General features: G+C 45.9%; 1 protein-coding gene across 1 annotated transcript in view; it reads left to right on the top strand.

Annotated features, from left to right (window-relative positions):
• The window catches only part of MCF2 (MCF.2 cell line derived transforming sequence), a 62,721-nt gene that overhangs the window by 16,970 nt on the left and 21,612 nt on the right, over positions 1 to 24,139 (top strand). Inside the window, exons 4-13 of the mRNA XM_086619957.1 lie at positions 4,815 to 4,905; positions 12,627 to 12,746; positions 13,843 to 13,959; positions 15,627 to 15,776; positions 18,840 to 18,964; positions 19,435 to 19,549; positions 19,918 to 20,037; positions 21,224 to 21,415; positions 22,875 to 23,066; positions 23,217 to 23,388. Coding sequence (XP_086476083.1) covers positions 4,815 to 4,905; positions 12,627 to 12,746; positions 13,843 to 13,959; positions 15,627 to 15,776; positions 18,840 to 18,964; positions 19,435 to 19,549; positions 19,918 to 20,037; positions 21,224 to 21,415; positions 22,875 to 23,066; positions 23,217 to 23,388 — 1,394 coding nt within the window. The remainder of the gene's footprint in view (positions 1 to 4,814; positions 4,906 to 12,626; positions 12,747 to 13,842; positions 13,960 to 15,626; positions 15,777 to 18,839; positions 18,965 to 19,434; positions 19,550 to 19,917; positions 20,038 to 21,223; positions 21,416 to 22,874; positions 23,067 to 23,216; positions 23,389 to 24,139) is intronic.

The raw sequence follows: 24,139 nt of genomic DNA on the forward strand, positions 1-24,139 counted from the left end.
GCCAGCAATGTGCCCTTGTGGCCAAGAAGGCCAATGGCATCCTGGGGTGTATTAGAAGGGGTGTGGTTAGTAGGTCGAGAGAGGTTCTCCTCCCCCTCTACTCTGCCCTGGTGAGGCCGCATCTGGAATATTGTGTCCAGTTCTGGGCCCCTCAGTTCAAGAATGACAAGGAACTGCTTGAGAGAGTCCAGCGCACAGCCACAAAGATGATTAAGGGAGTGGAGCATCTCCCTTATGAGGAAAGGCTGAGGGAGCTGGGTCTCTTTAGCTTGGAGAAGAGGAGACTGAGGGGGGGCCTCATTAATGTTTATAAATATGGAAAGGGTGACTGTCATGAGGATGGAGCCAGGCTCTTCTCAGTGGCATCCAATGATAGGACAAGGGGAAATGGATATAAGCTGGAACATAAGAGGTTCTGCTTAAACCTGAGGAAGAACTTCTTCCCAGTAAGGGTAACAGAACACTGGAACAGGCTGCCCAGAGAGGTTGTGGAGTCTCCGTCTCTGGAGATGTTCCAAAGCCACCTGAACACGTTCTTGTGTGATCCGACCTAGGTGGTCCTGCTCCAGCAGGGGGATTGGACTAGATGATCCTTTGAGATCCCTTCCAATCCCTAACATTCTGTGACTCTGTGACTCTGTGACATGTGGGAATGGTGCAAAGCGGCACCTGAGGAGGTTTAAACTGGACATGAGGAAGCATTTCTTTACCAAGAGGGTGGTGAAACCCTGGAATGGGCTTCCCACAGAGGTGGTCGATGCCCCAAGCCTGTCAGTTTTTAAGAGTCATTTGGACAATTTCCTTAAGAACATGCTTTAACTTTCTGTCAGCCCTGAATTGGTCACGCATCTGGACTGGATAATCATTGTCAGTCCCTTCCAACTAAAATAGTCCATTCCTATTCCATTCCTATTCCATTCCATTCTTGTTTGGCTATCCAGCTTTTCAGATTTTGGACAAGCTCTGCATGTTTCACTTAGACCAGGTAGTGAAGTACCAAGTGATTTAGAGCCGTGGCTGACAACAGAGTAATGACACAGCAAAGGTGCTGTTGGCTATAAATACCTCTGAATTTAAATATTAGGCAGCGGGTCCTGACGATGTGCTCTAATCTCACCAACTGCAAGGAGTCTCTCAGTCCTGTGAAAAAAATCTCACAACTGCAGACTCCGGGATCTGATTTCAAGTCCTCCTGCAAAACATCCCAAGTCATTATTTTTAGTCTGATGGATCCTGCAACACATACAAAATTAAGGGTAAGGGGAAAAAAAAAGTGACAAGAAGCACCTGGAGAGAAATAATCCTCGATCCGGTTATCTGTCTCCATCTTTCTGCTGCTGGATATGAATGAACTCTCCCCTTGCAGCCTTGGTGAGAAAGCATTGATTTATTTTTATTGTCAGTCTAAAAGGTACATCGCAGGACTGGAAATCTGATAAACCTGCAGGGCCTGGGTTGCCAATAATCACAGACTTGCTCCTCTAGCCCCAGAATAAATGAAAAAATTTCCCACAGTAGGTTTCAAGGCTTTTGGGCAGCTGGGAACTTTCTTCTTTCTGTCTGTAAGGGAACTGATAAAGGTAAATTAGCATGCTTAAAGGCTGCTCTCTGAATATAACCTTGTCCCGACTAAATGGCATGGTTTGGCTTACTTTTATTTACTGGAAGTGCACTACAGTCTGGCTGCCTTTTCTAAATTACTTAGATTCTAGGGTTTTTCTTCGGGTTTTATTATGATGAGAGCAGTGCTGTGTGAACACGATTTTTTTTGTTTTCAGTTGCAGTCCTTTGGGAAATACGGTGAGGAGTTGGGGAATTGTTTCTTATGGGACAGGGACTTATCTTTTAAAGTTTTAGGGTAATAAATAAATATAATATAATAATATAATAAATAAATAATAAAACCAAGCAGTTTTATTTTTACCTCAAACAAAAGGATCCTTTTGCCACCCCCCTGTCCGCATTACTTAGCTCATGGTGGGGGTCAACAGAGCTGACAGAAACCTGCAGAATCGTCTCATGTTGCCAAAACTATTTTAGCTGGAAAAAGGTTTTGACTGAAAAGCCATGCCTGATCCAGCTCACGATGCATAACCTCAGACTTTATTCCATGCAGAAGTTCTGTGCACCACCCATGTGTAAATCACGCTATTCTTGTTCTCTGCTCTTTTCTGCTACATCTTAAGGGCAATGTATAAATTCACGTGAAACCTTTGCACTTTGGATGTGACGTTAGAGATCCATAAGATACTTTTGTCAGACAGCTTGGGAGCTGGGCACCTCCACGTAACTCCAGCCAATTGTTGTTATGAGCCAAAGGGAATTTTATTTATTTTTTTTTCCTCTCAGCACAACTGCTAATTCCTTTTAACTATATTTGTCAGAGATGTGGCTATCACTGGCTTCACTGTCTTTTTTTTTTTTTTTCTGTAATGAAGTTGCCAAGCATTGTCTGCTATGTGATACTTCTGAGTAATCCACCATGTGTTTTCGCTTGCCAAACACCGGAATGACCGAGGATGGTGCTCGCAGTAGGCTGCTTGCACGGGGCCGTGCCCGCTGCAGAGACCTGACCCCCCTCTGGGGAGCCAGCACGTGTGCTGGGAGCCTCTCCGCAGCGCTGACCACCCGGATAGGGTGGCGTGGGACATGGCTATCCTGTATCAGCCTCCACAAAACAAATGTTGTAAATATTACCTAAGTATCCTGCCAATACGCTTCCATCAAAAGACTTAAGTACCAGCTGGCATACTCTTACCTGTGTGCCAACAGGATTCCAGGTTGTGATTCAGCCTGCCCTGAGCATGTGTGTGTTGTCACGGGCTGAGCTGTACCCGGTTAGCCTGGGAGGGCAATGTTTGGATTACAGACAGGGGCTCACCTGCACCTTAGGCCACCTGCCAGACCGGGCATCCCCAGTACTGCTGGCTTGCTTGGTAAGACGGGGAATTTCAAAGCAACTTGAAGGATTTGGGTGCCAAAAGGGATATCAGGAAGCCTGCGCTTGCGAAGTGTTGAGAAGTGGCTCCCAGCAATCGGTGCCTCTCCAGCAGCACCTCGGGAGGTGCCGGGGAAGCCCTGACAGCCTGTTTCAGTCCAGCTCCCCCTCTCCCGCTGCCAGGCTGGCATCGCCCTTCCCTGGCTTGGTGTCACCTCCGTTGCCTTGTGCCAAAACAAGCCAGGAGTCATTGCCTGGTTGCTGTAAGTCGGGCAAGCAGGTAGCAAGCTCCTTCAGAGGGACGAGCTCAGCGGCGAGAGCAGGAAAGTGCTGCTTGAGACAGCAGCTGGTGGAGGCTGCTGGTCTTCCCTGAGCTGCTCAGCAGGAGCACAGCTGCCTCCAACCTCTGCAAAGTTCTCAAGACCCACCTCCCACGCAACACCTGTTTCAAAGGTGGTGCATAACCCTGGGCCAACCATAAGGTGGGCTTCCCAAATTTCTTACCAGAGTCTGCTCAGATGTGGTGGTTTTAGGCTGATCCAGCAACTAAAACTCACACAGTCTCTCCTTCTCCAGTAAAGTAGAAAGGAGAGAAAAAAAAACAAAGGGACTGAGGGTTGAGGCAAGAACAGAGGGAGCACCCACCAACCATGGTCCTGGGCAAAACAGGCAGAGCTTTTCTCAAAGCAAAACAGTTTATTAATGATTACTTAGAAGGACAAAGGGAAACAAAAACCGATTACTTGAGAGGACAGAAAGAAACAAAACCAGATCTTAAAACCGACACCTTCCCCCCCGCCTTCCTTTTCCTCCTGGCTCTACCTCCTCCCCCCAGCAGCACAGGGGGCAGGGACTGGGGGAGTGCAGGTCAGTTCATTCCGTGCTGTTACTGCTGCTTCTTTCTTAAAGGAGAAGGAGTCCTTACACCCTTTTCCCCTGCTCCAATGGATCCCCTACCCACGAGGAAAAATCCACAAACTTCTCCAGCGTGAGTCCAGCCCACTGGAAACAATCCTTCCCCACAGATTGCTCCGGTGTGGGCTTTACCACAGTCTCGGGTACTTAGGGAGCTGTAGCCACTCGCTCCGGCGTGGGTTGTCACTCAGACTCCAGATGCCTCTCTGCCTCGTCGTGCACCCCAACACGACCATCCTCAGGCTCAGGCATCTTCTCCCCACGGGCTGCGAGTGGGTCTCTGCTCCACCGAGGCCGTCCTGGTTGCAGGGGGGCCGCCTGCCATCTCACCATCAGCCGCAGGGGAAACTCGGCTCCGGCACACCTCCTCCCGCTCCATCCTCACTGACCTGCTGTCGATGCAGCTGTTTCTCTCAAGTCTCAGTCCTCTCCAGGTGAACTCAGCCCAGTGGGCACCCCGGGAGTGGGGTGCCCCCGAGTTCCCCAGCTGGCTCCGCCGCCGCCATTCTCCATGGGCGGCGCCGGCCTGACGCAGGCAGCTGCCCGGTCGGGAGCCAGGGAGCGGGGGCAGTGCCCTCCTCCCTTCTCTGCTCGATCCTGGGCGAAGCACCTTTTCCGGTCCCTTTGTCCTGACTTAAATAGGGCAATTCGCAGAGGCGCCCTATTGGCTCAATCCCGAGGGGGATGGCAGTCTGACCTGGTGGCCGGAACCAAACCTAACCCGGTTCCAAAACCGGGGAGGTCGCAGGGAGCAAAACCCCTCTCCTGCCACCAGAACCACCCCCCCTCCACATCAAACCATGACATCAGAGAAATTTTTTTCAAAGGGAATTTCAGCAATTGTGGAAATGACAAAATGCGGTTTGCGTTCTGTGTGCTTAGGTTTGTTTTTTTGGGGGGTGAATAAATTCATATTCCCTCAAAATGTTATGTGATTACTTGGTATTTTCTTATTTCATAGTCAACATGAGTCTGACACCAAATTTATCCTAATCCTGGACAGAAGATTGGACACATGGACATCGGTCAAAATGACTCTCCAAAAAATAGCGGTAAGTCCTTTTAATGTTAATTTCTTTTAATGTACTAAGTCATCATGCCCAGTATGGATCACTTTCAGAAAACACTGGGAATAAGGAGCAATGATGCTTGTGCTTTTTCTCTAGGTAGTGTTTTTTTTTTTTATAGCCCCATAATTAATTCAGTCATAGCTCTGTGCTCCATTTGAGTGCGTAAATGAGCTGTTTGACTATTAACTGCTTCATTTGCTTGTTTTTGTACTTCTTCGTAGTGGTTCAGATGTGTTTTGTGCCATGTTCTGTGCTTTTGATGGGTGGAGAATTTGGCTTCATAGACGTTCTTTCTAGGCACATTGGTTATTAGTGAGACTATATTTTACCTAATTATCGGTGATTGAAAGTGTAAGGTTCTTAAAACAGGCTTCACAAGCATTTGTATGTGGACATGGGTGGAAAAATCTGTTTTAAATGTGTATGTATGCATTCATGTATTTTAAATAGATATTACATGTGTTTATGTGCTACCCATCACTAGATTCTGAACGTATCTTAAAAGTAAGCTTTTTGCAACCCGGCGTTGCATGGTGTCGTATGAAGTCAGAGCATGGTATTACGGTAGTGCGTGCAGGTGTAGAAAAGTCGTGTTTATAGGTGCATGGGTCGGTAGGAGCTAATTGATAAAGGCTTTCCCAACCAGACCATGCCATGTTAATGAAGATATTCTGGGCATATTATTATTGCCTTTGTTTCTGCTTATGACCATTGAAGTTAAAGGGATCGGTCCATCTGGCAGAGAATGAAGCAAACAGTATGTAGTGAGAGAGAAAGCTCTTACCTGATCCTGGTTAGATCTGACAGAGTTAGATCTTCTGCTGTTTTCAGTAGTTAGTACTGGTCCAGCTGAACTTGGAGTTCCAAGTGTCTAGCTTTGATGGCATTTTGCTGACAGGCATCCAGTAGAAGGAAGAGGGTTCCCTTTTTGCAGTGTGCGTAAGACACCGCTGTGGATATTTTGAGTTCCGATTTTCCTGAGTTTTGTAAACTGAATTTCCAAGTAGGGTAACCATTAGAGAAGAAGCAGCATTTAAAAAACAGTTCTTTAAAGTGATCATTAAAATCCAGTTCTGCTGCCAGAGTTTGGACAGGTGCTAGTACTAAGAGCATCCTTTAAGGATGATGTAGTTGCTTTGCATGGTTTGGAAGTTTCAAATGTGGAAAAAAATCCTGCCCTAATTTGTAGCTTCTACAAAAATATCATTCGTTTGGTGTTTAATAAGAAAATTTAATTATTTTGTGACCTTTGAGCATACACCCTATTCGTGTACCTGCATGTGGTGTGTCTGTGTAGAGGAGTGACTTTGCCTGTAGCATCAGGGCTGTCTATGTTGGTGATGTGGAGGTGCTCTGTGCAAAGAAGAATGAGAAGCAGGAAACCTCCATCCACTAAATATTTAGACTTGAGGATCTTTCCTTAAAAACAGGATCTGGCCCTAAAGGGCTGTCTTTTTATCCAGGAGATGTTTGACTGGACTTGCCTTTGTGCAGCTAACACAAAAGATTAAATCTTGATTTCTTTCCAATCATAAACCATAACCCATGCTGCAATAAAAAAAAAAATATCTTTTTTCTGATCCTTGTATAATTTTGGAATCAAGAAGTGCAAATCAGCTCCATTTGAAATACATGGAGTGTCCTATTTTTTCAGCATATGTATGTGCAATTGCAGCTCTGCGGTTGTGCATCTGATCTGGCAAAATTTTGTATCAGACTGTAGAGCTTTTTGTTTAACTCTTTGTGTATGTCTCTAATTGCATGGGCAAAGCAGGCTCGCGCCGGTGCAGCCGGCTTTGGGCAGCGAGGCCCTGCTGCCAGGGTCAAGCCTGAGGTTTTGGCAGGAGCATCTTTCCTTACTTCTCCTACGAAATCCTAAACGCCTTTAAAAACGCGCCTCTGAGAGCCTCTCAGGGCGGGGAAAGGGAAGGGAGAAAGCTCGAAGCTGAGCGCCCGATCCTCGAAGGAACGAGCCGGCCCCGTCTGCGGAATGATTTTTGGCATTCCACCTTAAAACCGAAGCCGGCATCGGAAGGAGAGCGAGCGGGGCTGCCAGCCGGGAGCCGGCAGGGCTGCCCGCTCTCCCTCCCTCCTGCCTGCCCCGGGCGCGGGCAGCGCCGCGGGTGCCCGTCCATCCCGTGCGTGCCGCGGGCCGGCGGGGCGATGGCCGAGGCGAGCCCGCGGCGGGGCGGGCGGCGCGCCGGCGGGACTGCGGTAAGGCTCCGGGCCCGGCGTGCTGCAGCGCCCAAGGACGGGGGCGGGCGCGTTCGCCGCGGCCGGAGGCCTTTTTTTTTTTTTCCGTGTACTGGGGGGAGGATGGAGGGAGCGGGAATATTGGCCGAAGCGGTTTTAATCGAGCAGCGCGGGGAGTATTATTATTACTACTATCTTACGCGCGGGAGTAGCCAGGCTCTTTTTGGGGGGCGTTGGGCATCGCTGTGCTGCGGTGCTGCTTGCAGCGCATCTCTGACATGCCGTGGGAAAGGCTCTATGGGTGGCTCTTGCAGCCAGGGAAAGCCTCGCATGGAGAGGGGGCCCTGGGTGGAATTCGTGCACCGGCGATGCTGACAGCATCTTTGGGGGTTAATTATGCAGGCGGCTAAAATAAAGGTAGCAGAGCGAGTCGGAGTTTTGGTTTTGCTTGGGGGGAAGTAAAAGCTCAAATTAGTAGGACCTGGCGTTTGGTTGTGTGACTTTCCCTTTAAGGGACAGCAGAAAGTCGTTCGCTTCAGCACCTGTTTAAGGACCACCAGTCTCAGTCTCCATGGCTCAGAAACAAACTTACTGGCAGATAATGCTTTTTCTGTACATTTATTGTTTTCCAACCTCATGAATGTCCCAGTGAGCTCCAGGGAAGTATATTCTCTGAAAACTGAATTCCTAAAATTAGGAAAAATCGGATTAAATGGATCAGGATGAGATATTCCCTAAGGAGGCAGTAACTGTGACGCTTTCAGTGCGTGCCCTTTCTTGTGCTTTATTAGCCAGTTTGTCTATATTGATTATATCAGGGCTATCTCCGTGGGTACAGTTGAGTGTGCATTTAAACAAGTTGCTGAACTGGGGCCTTAAGGTACACGCATTTGTGTCCTCAGAAGGGGAGGAATGTTCTGAGCATGGTCTTTGGTCAGCAAGGTAATTAATAGTGGTGAAATGTTGCCAACTGCCTGATTTAGTGGAATTGCGCCGATAGTTTTCTGTCTTTCCTGATAACGCTGCAGAGGGCAGAGGCTTTAGAAGGTCCTTTTAGGTGTTTTATTACATAAACACAAGCTTGTCAAATGCACAAAATTCTTTGCGGTGTTATGAATAATAAGATAAAACATAAGGCGAGATTAAGGGCCCTTTTGTCTTTACTTTCTTGAATGTATTATGGGGAAAAGCTTTTTTTCCAGCAGTACCTTCAGCATCATTAGAGTTCAGTTTGCAGGTAACTCCTCTGCGCTTCAGCCCTTAGAACAACTGGAGTTGTAGCAGTGATTATAAAAGATACAGACTCTTCAGGAATGTTGTCCCTGAGGAATTATTGATATTTTCATATATATATATATAATAAATATATAAATATATATTAACATACATTTATATAAATATATAAAAGTATATAAATAAATATATAAAATATATATATATTTAACATTTCAGCCTTTCTCTTAAGTCCATAAGAGGGCACAGGACATGTTTTGGTTGGTGTCTGTCTTTCTGCAAGCTGATTTTTTGGCTTGTTTGTTTTTCCCATGCTTAAAGTATATTAGGTATCATTTGCAAAGCCGTGTTTCTCAGTTTTTTAGCGACTCTGAACTGCTGACCTTGTTCTTAGATGTATAAGATCAGCTGAAAAATCCCCAAACACTTCCTAAACTGAATGGAAATCAAATCACCTGTCCTGGAAATCCAGCTATCTCTGCAGTGGAACATATCAAGGAGCTAAAGGGATACAGTTGTGTGTGTATGGGACATAAAGTTGTATCAGAGAAGAATTTGCCTGCCATGGCAATGTGACAGAAGGATGCGAGTGTCAGGTTGTGGTCTCTACTTGTATGTTGTGTGGAGCATGTTGGCAACCTGCATGCATGAAACCAAAGTTGTCCAAAGGCACCTTTGCTCTCCGAGAGGAGTTTCACACCTATTGCAGTGTAGTTTTGACTGGCAGCTCTGCTCCCCTCCTGATCACTGGTCCATCTCCTTGGAGCTGTGGGTTTCCTGCCCAAGGGCTCAGAGGAGTAGACATTCAAAGTCTGCAGGTTCCTGTGGGGTGATATGATTTGGACACCCAGACACTTCCTCTGGGGAGTCTGCTCTGCGCACAAAGGGTGCGTGTCAAAAAGGACTTGAAGGAGTAGGAGAGGGCAAAGCAGACTCACCTCTGCTTGAAGTGCCAAAAAGGGTTAAAGGGGACAGGGGATGGAGGGGGATAATGAGATAAGAACAAGGGAGGATGTATCTCTGGTTGGTTCTTCTCAAAGATGTTCCTGATGCATTTTTCAGGAGAGGGTCAAGGTAGGAGCCTAAATTTCAGAGACCTGAACACACTGTTGTGTTTCTGAGCTGGAAATGGTGACTTTCCCCAAACTCTGTGGGACTTCACCATTGGATTCACCTCCAATGGACTCATAGCAATGCAGAAGGACCTAAAATTGCATCCTCCAAGCTCCTTTAAAGCATTGTAAAACCATTGGCTTCACAAGGCTTTGGTTCAGGTCAGTTTGAGCCATCAACACCAGAGTGCAGGGCCTGTCTTGGAGCAAAAGCATCCTGTCCTTTGAGGTTTGAAACTCGTGATGGCTCCTTGGTGATATCTTTAAAACCTTGTTGGGGGATGCTACTGTTGTCCTGTCTGCAGAGAAGTGCCCACTGGAAAATGGCCAGGATGTAAAATGAGGCAAACAGGGACATGAGGGTGGGCATGAGGGAATGACACATGGTGGACTCACAGCTTTGCAGGGACGGGCATGACATTGCTGTGAATGCAGACTGACACATCTCTTCCTGGGATGTCCTAGTGCCGTGGGACGTGCTGGAGATGAAGAGTGTCAAGGACCATCCAGGCCAGCCAACAGGCTTGGAAAGAGCAATGGCAAGGTTTATTGGGTCCAACGGAGAGCCAGCATGGTGAGATGGGAGAGACAGCCAGCTTCTCTGGGACACGCTGGAGGATAGGTGTTGAGCTTGCCAGAGGCTTTCCGGTAAAATATTAATGCTGTAAATTTTCAGTTCATTCAAAATGTCTACAAGCCTGTGCCAGTTCTGGTGGTGCTTTCCTCAGTGGTTTTCTGCATCTCAGGCAGAGATTCTTCTCAGTCTCAAAGTGAGGAACCGCTCCAACTCCTTGAAGATATCCAGTAGCCTGTGGATGATTTTCTTTCTAGTAATTTGAGAAGCTCAAGTTAAAAATCCTGAGTTGAGCAAGGTCTCCGAGGAGAAGCACTTCTCTTCAGAGCTGCATCCAGTAGTTGGGCTGTTGGAGGACCTGCCTGTGGATGTCTTGCAGGAATGCTGATATTCCTTGTAGAGATAATTAAAGAGGCATTGAAGCAGGGAGCCAAACCTGAGTCTCCTGCAACCTCTCACCCACTCTTTCTTGGGCAAGACTGTCTCCGAGCTGCGAAGGTCTGGTGACTCCGTGGTCAGGTTTAGAGCTTTGGCCCATCTGTCGGTTTGATGGTTTGATGGGGTTGGAAGTTGGCTCCTTAGGTCTCCCATGGCAGTAGCCGTCGCTGTGTGCCTGGGGCTGGTGGCCGTTTTGGAGACGTTGTGTGCTAACCAGGTGCTGTGTGATGGAGGTACAGCCTGGAGCCACCACAAACTTCTCCATCATTTCATGGTTTGCTCTTGTTTCTAATGCCAGATTTTTGTCCCTGGCACTGTTCTTGTTGACTTTCGAAGGATATGAATTTGGCACTTCATTCATGTTAATTTCTTCCCCTCCCCACACCCCCCCCGGCTCCTACTTAAAATAACAGCAGATCAATGTATTGGATTTGTGTGGCTTATTTGATCCTAAAAGTCAGTGTCCCTTTCTTAGTGGAGTTGTGGGTGATGGAAGCCACAACCTGACCTTTCCTACACAAGAAAACGTAGCAAACGAGTTACAATGCAGATCATGGATGTCGGATCACAGCTGCAAATCAGAGCTTTTTCGAACAGCACTAATGCATGTTTATGGGCATAATCTTTGTTTTCAAGGCATAGATTAAATGCTCTGCAGTGCAAAATACCTAAACACGTTCATTACTTTCACCCTTGGTATAGATAACTGCTATCATCTTTCTTAGAGGATAAGGGAGAAGGATAATATAAGGAGGAATATATGGAGAAATGTAATCTGGCCTTGCAGGATCTCAGAGAAAATCATATGTCTTAATTAACTTGATTCTTTGCATCATACGCTTATCCATAATTTAATGATATGACTCCTACATCCTTAAAAATTCTTTTTCATTCTCAAGCACCCTTTTCACAGATCTATTTAAAACCGCACCTGCCAACCATATGCTTGAAAAAAGGTTCCAGCAGCGTAGACAGGAAATACCAAATTCTTGCCACAAATTAAATGTTGCCTGGTAATTACCAGGGACAAGAAGAGTGTGCTTGATAGAGTTATAGGATGATTAGTGAATTTGGCAGTAAATTTTTTTTCCCCAATCTGTCTGTCGTTCCCTTCGATGTTCCAGCCCTCTGTTCCCTGCTAAGTTGTAATTTCACTCCCAGGTTATAATGCTGAATGCTACATATTGTGTTAAATTCTGTAATAGTTGCCCTCCAAGGTGCATGGCTGAACTCCTGCCTATTGCAAAGGGAAGTGGGACTGGACAATCTTCCTGCATATTGATGGATTGAGAGCAGTTCTGAGGAGAAGAACTTGGGGTGTTGGTTGATGAGAAGCTCAACATGCGCCGGGAGTGTGCGCTGGCAGCCCAGAAAGACAACAATATCCTGGGCTGCTTCCAAAGCAGCGTGGGCAGCAGGTCGAGGGAGGTGATTCTGCCCCTCTGCTCTGCTCTCATGAGACCCCCCCTGCAGTGCTGCATTCAGCTTGGGGCCTCCAACAGAAGGACATGGAGCTGTAGGAGCGGGTCCAGAGGAGGCCATGAAGATGATCCGAGGGCTGGAACACCTCTGCTATGGAGACAGGCTGAGAGAGTTGGGGCTGTTCAGCCTGGAGAAGAGAAGGCTCCAGGGAGACCTTCTAGCTGCTTTCCAGTACCTAAAGGAGGGATACAAGAAAGCTGGAGAGGGTCTTTTTACAAGGGCGTGTAGTGATAGGACAAAGGGCAATGGCTTTAAACTGAAAGAGGGCAGATTTAGATTAGATCTAAGGAAGAAATTCTTTACTCTGAGGGCGGTGAGGCATTGAAATAGGTTGTCCAGAGAAGTTGTGGCTGCCTCATCCCTGGAATTGTTCAAGGCCAGGTTGGATGAGGCTTTGAGCAATGTGGTCATTGGAAGGTGTCCCTGCCCATGGCAGGGAGTTTGGAACTAGATGATCTTTAAGGTCTCTTCCAACCCAAACCATTCTATAATTCTGTATGCATCCCGTATCTCTAAACAGTGACTCCCTCCTGTTTTGAAAATAAGAAAAGGCTATCAGGGACAATCAGAAAAAAATAGTAAGATCTGAACGATTTCCCCTCTTCAAGGTGTTTGAAAGCTGTTGTTAGACCCACCATGTCAGCTTGAATGTCATCTCTGTTTCTTTTCAGGCATCTTTCCCAGGAAACCTGCACTTAGTGATGGTTCTTCGTCCCACGGGGTTTTTCCAGCGCACCTTCACTGACATTGGATTTCGGTTCAGTCAGGAGGATTTTCTACTCAAGTTACCGGTACGAGCGTGCAGGGGTGTTTTGCCTGTGCGTGATCGGAGGCTGCCCACGCTCCTCGGGTCGGGAGGGTGGCAGTGTCCCACTCTGCAGGCATCTGTGTGAAGAGTAACTGGAGTGTCTCTGCCAGTGATGCCCTGTTTCCACCAAGTCTCTCTCCACCAAATCTCTCCTGTAGAATTTTTCAGCTCCCTTGTGCACAGTTTGCTCCCCACAGAGCATGTCCATGGTGGTGGGTGGTGGGCTTCTCAGCCTGTCTTCATGTCCTGTATGGCTGGGTGCCTCAGTGGGAAATAAAACCATGCTCAGGAATTTGTTTAATGTCTGAAAAGTCAAAAGACGTGTCTAGTGAAGCTTTTGCTATGAATTCTACCTGTAATTGGCATTTTCATGTCAGTGTGATCTCCATACTAACATCGTGTTGGTATTTGTTTCTAAAACAGCAACTGAAATGCTTTTATATTCTCAAGTCAAAATTTCCAAGACTTCTAAAGCCACCTTGATTATAGGACATAGTGAGAATAATTAAGAGAAGAAAAGTACATTTATGGAATCTAAGGTTGACACAATTACAAACCCACAAAACAAACCAATGTTTTCCTTTAGGAAACAATACGATTTTCACAAACGTTTCATTTTTCACTATAAAATGATTGTCATTTGCACAGTTTAGAAAAATCATGACTTATCTCAGGACAGATCAAGACGCACAAAACCTCATGAGTATATATTTATGTGAAATAGGCCAATGCTTCATAACTTATTAAAAGGTGTATTTTTTTTTCCAGATTACTGGTCATCCCTTGCAAAAACCTGCATTACCTTTGCTTTCAGCTCTGTTCTGCAGTCAGATACTGCAGCATCTCACTTTGCAGTTAAGGAAGAAAGCACCTGGGAGATCAGGGTTGGTTTACAAAAATGGTCGAACACATCATATAAAAGTCATGTTAAGCCATAAGCATAAGACGAAAGCCATGCTGTAGAACAATGTTTAGAACAAACCCAGGTTTTAGATACATAAAAGATTTGTAGGCTCAATCTGTGTATGACTTGGGTAGAGGTGATGATCAGCCGACTGATGGTGCTGCCTTGTTTGTAGGTTGTTATGCTGAGCTCGGTTAGCGACCTGCTGACGTACATTGATGAGCAGCAGTTGACCCCGGAGTTTGGAGGCACCCTGGAGTACTGCCACAGCGAGTGGGTCATCTTTAGGACTGTACGTACCGGGGCTGAGCACTGGGGTCTTGGATGTTTGGGATCGATCGAGAAAGGTTTTCTGTAAAGCAATGAGCAATGGGTAGCTGAAAGTAACCCCTGAAGCCAGCTACCTTTCCTCGATGAGATTTACAAAGGACTCAAGTGACATTAGGCACTTGATGGGTTTAAAAGGGAATTGGATGATTAATTCCCTCAGGCTCCTTCTAAAACTGGTCCCGAAAGATCTGTCTTCTTAAGCCTTTATTAAAATTCCCTTAATGATAGATACAAAATAAGCTTTTTTTTTTTTTTAAATACTGATTGTTTCATGTGATTAATATCACAAATGTGTTTGGGAGCCAAGGTGATGAGACTGCTCTCTGCACACCGACCAAATGCAGAGAATTCAGAAAATTTCCTTTTATTTTTTTTCTTTGCAAGAATTTTCCTTTAATATTGCCAGGGATCAGGCATTTAATTCCTCAAGCTGTGCTTTGCCATGTGTTTCTATGCTTCCTGTACACTCTTAGTTTTCACTGGGACTTTGTCTCCCAGATTAACGACAGATTGGATTCCCAGTTACCTTTCCAACAAATTGAAGCACTAATGAAGAACATACCAGACATCCTAGTGCCCCTTGTCCTGCAACGTCATTCACACCAGCAGATGTGGATCTCAGTATGAAGACAAAAGCACAAGACATTTTAGCTGGAATAACTCAAGCTGTTGCTTGTGCCGTTAACTTTGTGCCAGTTTACGCTGATGTGCTGCCAAGTTAATGAATTTTTTAAATTTTTGGGTCTTAGTTTTGTTCTTTTGCATGATGTGTTAAAGCGATAATGGCGTAGCTCTCGCACTTGGAGACAAAAGTGACAAAATGTGTTAGGGTTAATCTAAGAAAAAGAGGAGCTTCTAGACCATGCCTGCATATGGTAGATAAGTGTCCATATGAAAACCCTCTCTCAAAACGCCCTTGTAATATGCTCATAAAACTTTTCTTGAAATTTCCGCTGTTTAAAGAAAATGTTAATGCAATCAGTTACATTTGAGTTTATTACCCCATTTCCAAGAGCAGAGCTGGAGCTGTTGGTGTGTCCTCCAAGGGACAAGGTTTCAAGCCTCGGCAAGGCTGTCCCCTCTGCTTTTGGGGTGACTCGCTACCAGCTGAGCAGGAGACCGGCAGCTCCTCGCGGAAGGGACTTCGTGCTCTTCGCTTCTGCAACCGATGGGAAGATCGGAGCAAAGAGCGGGGCTGGGAGAGCCCCACCTTGCCCTGTGGAAGCCATGTGGCATCCAGAGCTTCCAGTGGCCTTCTGGGATGTGCTGGGAAGGTACCAGCAACACTCATTTCCATCCCACTGTCTCCAGTTTGTTTCTGGCACGCTACTTAGCTCCCTCCCTTGTCCTCTTGGTGAAGCTGTGGATGAGGTGGCCGTGGTGCCAGACTGCCCTGTAACCTGCCGTTCAGGCTTGCGAAGCTGGAAACATCATCGCCAAGAAGCCAAATACATGTCCAAAGCCATTCTCCTCTGGTTAACCCAGTGTGGGTTAACCAGAGGAGAATGATAATAGAAGAGGAGTTACAGGAATTGGGCTCGTCTGCAGATCTCAGCTCTTCCCATACTCTTAATGAGCTGCAGGAATGCCCGGAATCCCAACCTGATTGCAATTATCGTTTCCCACCAGGCAATAGAGAGTTTTGCACTAACTGTGAAGGAAATTGCACAGATGTTACAGTCCTTTGGCACAGAGCTGGCAGAGACCGAGCTACCAGATGACATGTATTCAATCGAGCGCATCCTGGCCCTGCGCACAGAAAAGTACTATCAGCTCAAGGTATGTCTCAGCAGCAAATCTGCCATGTGTTTCCAGCCCCTGTTTGCTCAGAAAGATGGGACTTCTGGGGTTTGACTGCCTGTTTGTTTGGTGCCCACTCCTCCTTCCCTCCCATGCATGCGTACGTGTTGTCAGACAAAATAAAACACGGCGTGACTATTTCTATATGTTACCCTTACATTTGCCATCCACCCAAGTGAATTCCTCTGCCAGCATCCAGCAAACTGTCTCAGCTGCCGCCTCCTTGCTGGCTGCAGGAGTTGGAGCCTGTAGCGTGCTCCTCCCGTGGGCTTTGCACGTCTTGCTGGCAGGAGGGGGGTGGGAGGCTTCGTCACCTGGGGGTTTGTGCCCCGAGTGGGGTTCTCGCTGCTTCCTCATCCCATGGCTGGAAGAAGATACTCGCAAAGAACATCAGCAGGTCTGGAGGGATGGTTTGTCCCCAGGTCCCTCCGCCTGATGTGGCTTCTGCAGGGGGTACTTGGGGACCTGTGCTGGAGAGCATGTAAGGTGGATATTTCTTGGGAGCACATGGTACAGAGCATTCATGATGTGAGCCTTAAATCTCCCCTCTTTCAGTTTAAAGCCATTGCCCCTTGTCCTATCATTACAAGAGTGTGTAGTGATAGGACAAGGGGCAATGGCTTTAAACTGAAAGAGGGGAGATTTAGATTAGATATAAGGAAGAAATTTTTTATGATGAGGGTGGTGAAACACTGGAACAGGTTGCCCAGAGGAGTTGTGGCTGCCCCATCCCTGGAAGTGTTCAAGGCCAGGTTGGATGTGGCTTTGAGCTATGTGGTCATGTGGAAGGTGTCCCTGCCCGTGGCAGGGGGCTTGGAACTAGATGATCTTTAAGGTCTCTTCCAACCCAAACCATTCTATAATTCTATGATTCATGTTTCATCTTTAACAACATCTGTTTCTTTAATATTTTAAGGTTTATTTTCAACTATTTGTGATTGCAATTAATATTATTATAAGATTTAGTGGTAGCTTTAGTGCAGCCAGCTACTGCTATTATCAAGCTGTTGTCTTTGCTGCTCATGCATCTTTCTGGGGAAAGCACAGTCCTGTCCCCAAACCTTCACTTCAGAAACGATTCCCGTGTTAATAGCCATGCTGTGCAGCTGAAGAATGAGGTCCTTTGCTTTATGGCAGCGTTCGTTTATGTAAGTCAAAGAAACGTATTCATTTTCATTTACAGTCATTTGTCATTCATGTAACAGTGAGTTCCTAGAAGGCTGCTTGTAAGAAATATGCAGAACGATATCTGAAGTGTGCTATGCGTAGGCATAAATGTATGTGCATATGTATAGAAAGTATCATTATAGATACTGCCAACATTCCTTTATTTCTTCTTTGAAAATGAAGAGAGCTATAGTATGAAACAGCAGCTGCATGTATGTTGCTGTATGACTGATGGACTTAAATTTCATGCTTAGGACTATAAACAAAGCGTAGGGAGCAAATATCAGTTGTGCAATGTAGTCCTGTATCTGTCAGTAATACAGACTTTCCTCTGTGGAGAAATAAACCATGCCATGTGTTTTCATTTGCATGTAAAGCACAGCAGCGCTCAGTACCAGGCATCTGTTGCTTTTAATGCCTTGTCTATTAATTTCAAATATCAAAACCACTCGTTGGCTTTTGACTGAAATGAAGCTCGTTGGCTTTTTTCTTTTGTTCCTTCCAAGACCATGAAAGATGAAAGCTGATGAGAAACTGTGCACAGATTGTGGTGACAGCAAGACATGGGATCCTTGTCTCTCTCATGACAACCCCAACATTGGGTACAGCTGATTCCTGAAATAATGAGTTGATCGGAATAATTTATGTAGCCGTGATACTGAACAAAAGCTGGTTGCAAACACAATGAAAAAATGACAGAAATTAATTAAGCACAGTAACTAAGCAATTAACCTCTTTGATATATTGAATGGGAAAAAATCGAGTGAACATCTGTTTGACAGTCGGGCTACTTTGTCGTACGTATAGTGAAAGGCTTTGAATCAAAAGGAGACCGTGAGGCTCTGGAGAAGGAGATGTAAGAGGATGAAACAGCAGCCACCTGTGGTCTAAAGCATGCTGCATAATTCCTCTTCCCTTTTGAGTCTTCTGGATGTGGTAGTACCTAAAGGAATCAGGGTTTTTGCCTTGCGGTCACCTTCTGTGATGTTTTAGTGTCAGGGATGCAAATGGGCAGCGGACACTTTGGGTGCAAGAGAGAAGCTCCTGCCGTTGTGTCCTTCTGCTCCTGGGCTGCTGCCCTGGAGATGCTGTTGTGTTTAGGTTGCTGTGCGCAGTCTGGGGCAGGCAGACAGTTAAGCAAGGCTGTGCTTTCTGAATCTTCTCCCTAAAGTGGTGTTGCTGTTGTTTCTCTTGCAATAGCAATCTGGCTGTCTCCTAGGATGGGCTTTTACTGCTCCAGGAGTTGGCTCTCCAGTGGAGCCATGCAGAGGTCTTGCCTTCAGGGCTGCTTACAACTTGGTTCATCAGCCACATCCGTTTTCTCCTTCCTTCTCACCTCTGCATTTGATCTCTTTTTTGTGAAAATAGCTGACTTAATGCACCTGTTGGCTTTGGGGCTGAACCCAACACAGGACGAAGCACCTCAGCCGATGCTATTGAACGCACCAAGAGGTCTCAGCTAGCTTTCAGTCCCAGCATAGCACCACTATGGGATCCTCTTCCTTTGATGACCTTAATGGAGAAGCACAGGCTCCAAGCTACATAAATACTTTCTTGAATATATGAACTTGTAGATAGATATCTAGTACAAACCCACCCGCTCACCAAGAGAGACCTGTGGTAGGGCTGTCCTCCTGCCTCTTGAATCATTTCTTGTCCTGATGTTTTCAGGCGTGCCAGTTTATACCCATGGTGACCAGTCCATGGTTCAGCCTCCTCCAGCTCCAGGGGCTAAAACATCTTGTGGAAGTCCTTTGGTCTGATAGGTAACGGTGCTTCTTTTCATACAGGGAAACTAAGGCAGGAGAAATATGAAATTACTTCTCCTTCCTTCACAAAAAGTAGCCTGAATCAGAAATGTTTTGCATTATACAGGAAGATATTACGGCAGTCACAAAAGAGGGAAACTTGCTTTTGAGCAGCTTTGAAGAGCCTGACTCCGGGGAATGCAGTCAGAACCAACACCATGAGAGGCCTGGGGACTGGGAGACTGTGAATCGGTGAGTGTGGTGTTCCTAATTTGCCTGATTTTTGAGTGGAAACACTCAAGCTATTTAAGTGTAGATGTGTTGTCACGTATCAAACAAGTAAAGACAAGATGCGAGAGTTTTTCTCCAGACCCATCAAATTGCTGGGTGACTTCTATCAAATGACTTTGACCTACTCTAATTTTTTTTTTCCTACTGGTACGATGAGGCTGTGGAGCAGATGCAGATTTCTCCCATGCCAGGCTCTCAGGTATTATTCGGATAAACGGAGAGAGCAACAACTGCTTCACACAGGTTCCGTCTTCCGCAGTGATAATTTCATTAAAATTCTGCCATCTTCACCAGTCATATATACACATCTGTTGACTTCTTCTGAGAGCTTGGGTCCAGAAGTCCTGAAGAAGTAATCTCTAGGGCTTGTCCATCTCTGCTTGTCCTCTATTTGAAAATTGTTCCAATCCTATCCTTTTTCTGTGCTCAAGGTTACTTGGTCAGCTGCGTGAGATGGAGACTGCTTTTGATGGCTTCTGGGAAAAACATCAGTTGAAAATGGAGCAATATTTACAACTGTTGAAGTTTGAGCAAAGTTTTCAAGAGGTATGATCAGGTGCACTTCTGTTGGCAGGAGGAGTTGGAGACGAAAAGGAGGGGAGAGGAGAGAAGTTTTTAGGCTTTTTATTTTGAGAGTGTTAAATTTATGCTGCCGTTCCTTGACTCTGGCAGGGCTAACTGGCTTGGGGAGACCACTGTGCTTCCTCATTCAGGGCTAATTTAGGTATCACTGCCCTGCAGTCGCATAGATTTCGCTGATAGAAGCATCTTTGAATTTAGAAATTAGTTCTTGGACACTAGTTTTATAATTGGATTTAGGAGTCTTAGCTAAAGTGTGATTAATTTGAGTCCGAGAATGATTTTTCTGCCTGTGCTTTGTATCCTTTTGTAGCAGTCTTCTTCTTTGTGTCTAGGTCAAGAATGCCATTGAATTTTTAATGGGTCAGCAAGCAGAGCTGCCCGACACTGGCGACAGTGTCCCCCAAGTGAAACAGAGGCTCAAGGACTTGGGTCATTTCGATGGTATGGCTCAGGTGAGATAATCTTTCACAGAAAGAGGCACTAAATGAAACAAAAGAGGCACATTCTGTATTTGGGGTAGGAGGTGTTTTCTGAAATTACCTGATTCTGGTTTAATTCATTGGTAAGTGGCCGCACGAAAGGATTGATTTCATGTCTTTGCTCTGCACAGTAATGCTGTGATCACTCTGAAAGCCAGGAATAGGGTATTTAATTATCACAGTTAAAATAAATTGCTGAGCCACCATGAAAATCCAGAACAGATAAATGTCTGAACATAGGGGAGGCGTGGGAGTTAATGAGCTGGAAGAAGAATTATTTATATGTTAAGTGCTTTAGCAGTGCTAATAGGCAGAGACTTGTTACCAGGCACATGGAGAGGCAAAGAAGTTGCTATCTTGACATGTCTGTGATTTGAACGTAACATATGGATGAAGACTAAGAGAGGTAGTGGCAGAAGAGTGAAGAGAGATGATTCATGGGAACCCACCTAAGGATGTGACTTCTGTAAAGGGATGTGCTTGGTGAGTGGGGCAGGGTCAGTGGAGAAATCCCGAGGGATCTGGACACAACCCCCAGAGGTGTTTTTGAAAATAAGAGTCCTAGGGGAAAGGTCTAAGGCTTTTTGGCCACTTGGAAGAAATGTTTATGGGGAGGGGGAGGCGGAATAAAAGGCCAGGCAGGCAGGGTGCGACAGGGAAGCAGTCCCAGCTGAAAGCCAGCCCTGGAGAAGACATAACCATTACGCTGACCAAGACGTGCAGACAAGTCAGCATATTCTTTGCATCAAGCTTTGCTGCACAGAGCCTCGTTTGTTTTCACCATAAACTTTAACTGCTCAAATTCCCTTTCATGCTTGTGAGCATCGCGTGCCTAAACTGGACATCAGCTGCGACTTTTTGGCTAGAGTGCAGTTCCTGGAGGCGGCAGCAATACCTTGTCAGCAGCCATTCACAGCATTGATAGTTTGGTCAAATACTGGTTTCTTCTTCATCCTCCTTTTGGATAGCAAAAGTTTTTTTTCCCAGATGATAGGTGCCATTTTATCCTGCGTAAGCCACCCGTTCTGGCTACTCCTAATGGCAGTCATCTCCATGTGCACCTGAAATCTGGTAAGACAAGAAAGTGCATGTTGTTATACGTAGATATTTTGGCGTTGTTTCGTTAAGCGTGCGATCCGTTCTCTTCCTTTCGCTGAAGGACCTCATAGGGAAGGCTCAGGTGGTGATACTACACGGACACCAGCTCGCAGCAAATCATCACTACGCACTCAACTTAATCTGCCAGCAATGCAACGAGCTGCGGCACCATTCCGATGTCTTGTCTGACGAGATCAAAAGGAAGCAGATGCGCCTGCAGAAGACCTTGGATCTTCATACCCGCCTTCAGCAGGTAGAGATCAGAGACACGGTGCCCTGAGAAGTCGATAGTTAGCTTTTCCGTGGTGTTAGCCTATCCACTTCTTAGCTTGGAAGCATCTGAAATCTGCAGCTTTGTTTCAGCAGCTCATGGTAGGAAAGTGTTCCTCAGAGACGGGAGGAGTGCTTCACCCCTCACTTAGCTGGTTAAGTTAGCAAGCAGATGTCTGCTGGTGCTGTGAATAGTCAGCAGAAAGAGGTGGGCATCTCCAGAGGGCAATTCAGAACACCAAAGTTCAGCTGCTGCTGTTGTTCATGCTTTCATGCCGCATCCATGTATTAATTATCTTTCGAGGTTCTCATACCCGGTGCAATAGAGGTGGTGCTTTCAGATAAACTCCAGCCCGTTTTTCTTAGTGATTTGTTAAGAATGAACATAGCGGACTGTAAAACAAGGTGACAGATTGGTAGATAGGCGCAGCTGCTGTGTGCTAGCATGGAAGTGGAGTCGTGTGGCTCCAACGCTCTTTGATATCTTCATCAGCATCAAAGATTCATTTAGGGAAATTCACGCTAATTAGGCCAGAAGGCACACGACTATCATATGCTTGAGGTCTATTAAGAGAAGCAGTGAAGTTTGACCCTGTTCCATTTCACTGTTTTGGGGGACTAGGGAACTTTTTTTTTCTCTGTGTGCTCCACTTCAATACTGCGTTAGTCTGCGGGGACGGACGATTCCTCGGCAGCCTCTCAGCTGAAGGGCAGTGTCCTCTCCTGGGCTCCTTGCAGTCCTGGTTGGTACTAGCGGTCTAGCCCATGGACTCTGCTGGAGCACACCCTGGTCCTGCTCTCCACGCTCTCCCTTCCCGTTCACAGCCCATCACGTTGGAGGTCCTCTGTCGTTCTTGGCTGCAGCATCTTCTCACGCCTGTGCCCATCACAGTGTGTGAGTGCCAGCTGAACCCCAGCCCAGCGTTCAGCCATTACCTGGGCACATTAAATGTAGACCTTTAGACTGCGATTTAAAATCCTTATTTTTTTAAAAACACGAATGCAATTACCGTGATCGTTCCCTGCGGTTCAGGTCTGCACTGAGCCAGGTGTTTATCTGAAGAAACCCACCTGTGTTGTTGTCAACTCCGTAGTGCTCCCTTCAGCTTTCCAAGTTGGATAAATAAAGATTTGCTTATCGTTCCGTTCAACTATGCACTAAATAGTGCTTCTGTGTCAGTTATAGCACTGGTTTTATCCAGGTACAAGTGGGAGCACAACTTGGCTGGGCATGTCGAGGACTGCAGTCACCCTCCAGAAAAAAATGTGGCCTTTCTACTTTCTAATCAAAATGCAAAATAGCTGCTGAGCACTTTAGGAGTACTAATTATCTCCATGTTGAAAATACAGACATGGTAAAGGATGTTCCTCACAGGAACCTTGATATAGTAGGGGTGCTGCTGATGGTCTCGCTGCCTGTGTTTGCCCCGTGCTGTTACCAGGCTCTGCAGTGCTGTGATGAAGGTGCCTACCTGCTCGCCAACCAGCAGATGGATAAGTGCCAGTCTAAAGAAGGCGCTCAGAAAGCTCTCCAGGACATAGAAAGATTTCTTGAAAGCTCTTCAGCCTACTTAAACTATGATCCCCAAGCCCTACACTACGATTTTGAGTCAGTCTTAACATCTGAACTGAAGGTAAGCAACCCCTCTGGTTCCTTGTTACACAACTAAAAAGCAAGATCGGACTTTGTTGTGGTGTTGTCAGCTTTATAGTCCTCAGTTTTGGGTTAAAGTGCAAAATAATGGTAGTTATTTGATCACGGGAGTCTTTTTCACTCTCTACAGTGCCAGATACAGTCAGTGCAGGTCAAGCTCGAAAACGTTCGAAGCATGTTTGAGAATCGACAGTCTTGCTTCAAGAAGCTGTTGGATAAACACGTACGGCCCGTCCAGTTAGTAGCCCCTCGGCCAGAAAATCCACCGAGGTCAAAATCACCATTATTCTCTCCTAAACATGGTAAAATATTTTAAGTTTATGGTATTTTCAGATGATAATTTTGTTTTGAGGCAAGAAGAGTAAGGCTAAGGATGCTTTTGAGAAACTTTGCTGGCTGATACAAAGTTGTTGTATAACGCCAAATGTATGAGAGATGGTTTATTATCTTTCCATTTTTGTGTCTAGCTTCCCATACCTGTGTGAAGAACGAAACTGGTTGCTTGGTATTTATTTTCACTTCCTATTCAGTGAAAAAAGAGAGCTGTAAACAGTTCATACTTCCAGTTCTCCTTTACTAGCATCCTACTGGGCTGGGGTGAATTAGTACTAAAGCGGAAAAAGGGCAAGGTTTATAAATTTATTAGCGTACCTATTCTCTGTGGCAGTCTCCATAACTGTCTTGAGCTGGAACTGACATAAAGTTAGACTGATGTTTGCAAAGGAGCTTGGAGAAATGAGGAGCTCAGATCTCATGAACAGAAACGAGCTGGATGCTTAATTCCCTTTGATTCCTTCAGAATGTCTTCCTTAAATCCCATTTGTGGAATAATTAATGCCCATAAAGGTACGAATTCTGGCTGAACTGAAGTCACTGAGTGTTTTGCCTTGATCGTGGTAATGGGATGTGGCACAACGTTAGCTTTCAATTATGACATTAAAACTTTCATCTTTGACAGGCCTGTTATGTATCAGAGTTAAAAAGTATTCCAAAGCAACGTCCATGTATTTTAAACCAGGGACGTGCTAAGTTATGTGGGAATATTAAATTCAG

Source organism: Tauraco erythrolophus, chromosome 13 (genome assembly GCF_009769465.1).
Source record: "Tauraco erythrolophus isolate bTauEry1 chromosome 13, bTauEry1.pri, whole genome shotgun sequence".
Lineage (NCBI taxonomy): Eukaryota > Metazoa > Chordata > Aves > Musophagiformes > Musophagidae > Tauraco > Tauraco erythrolophus.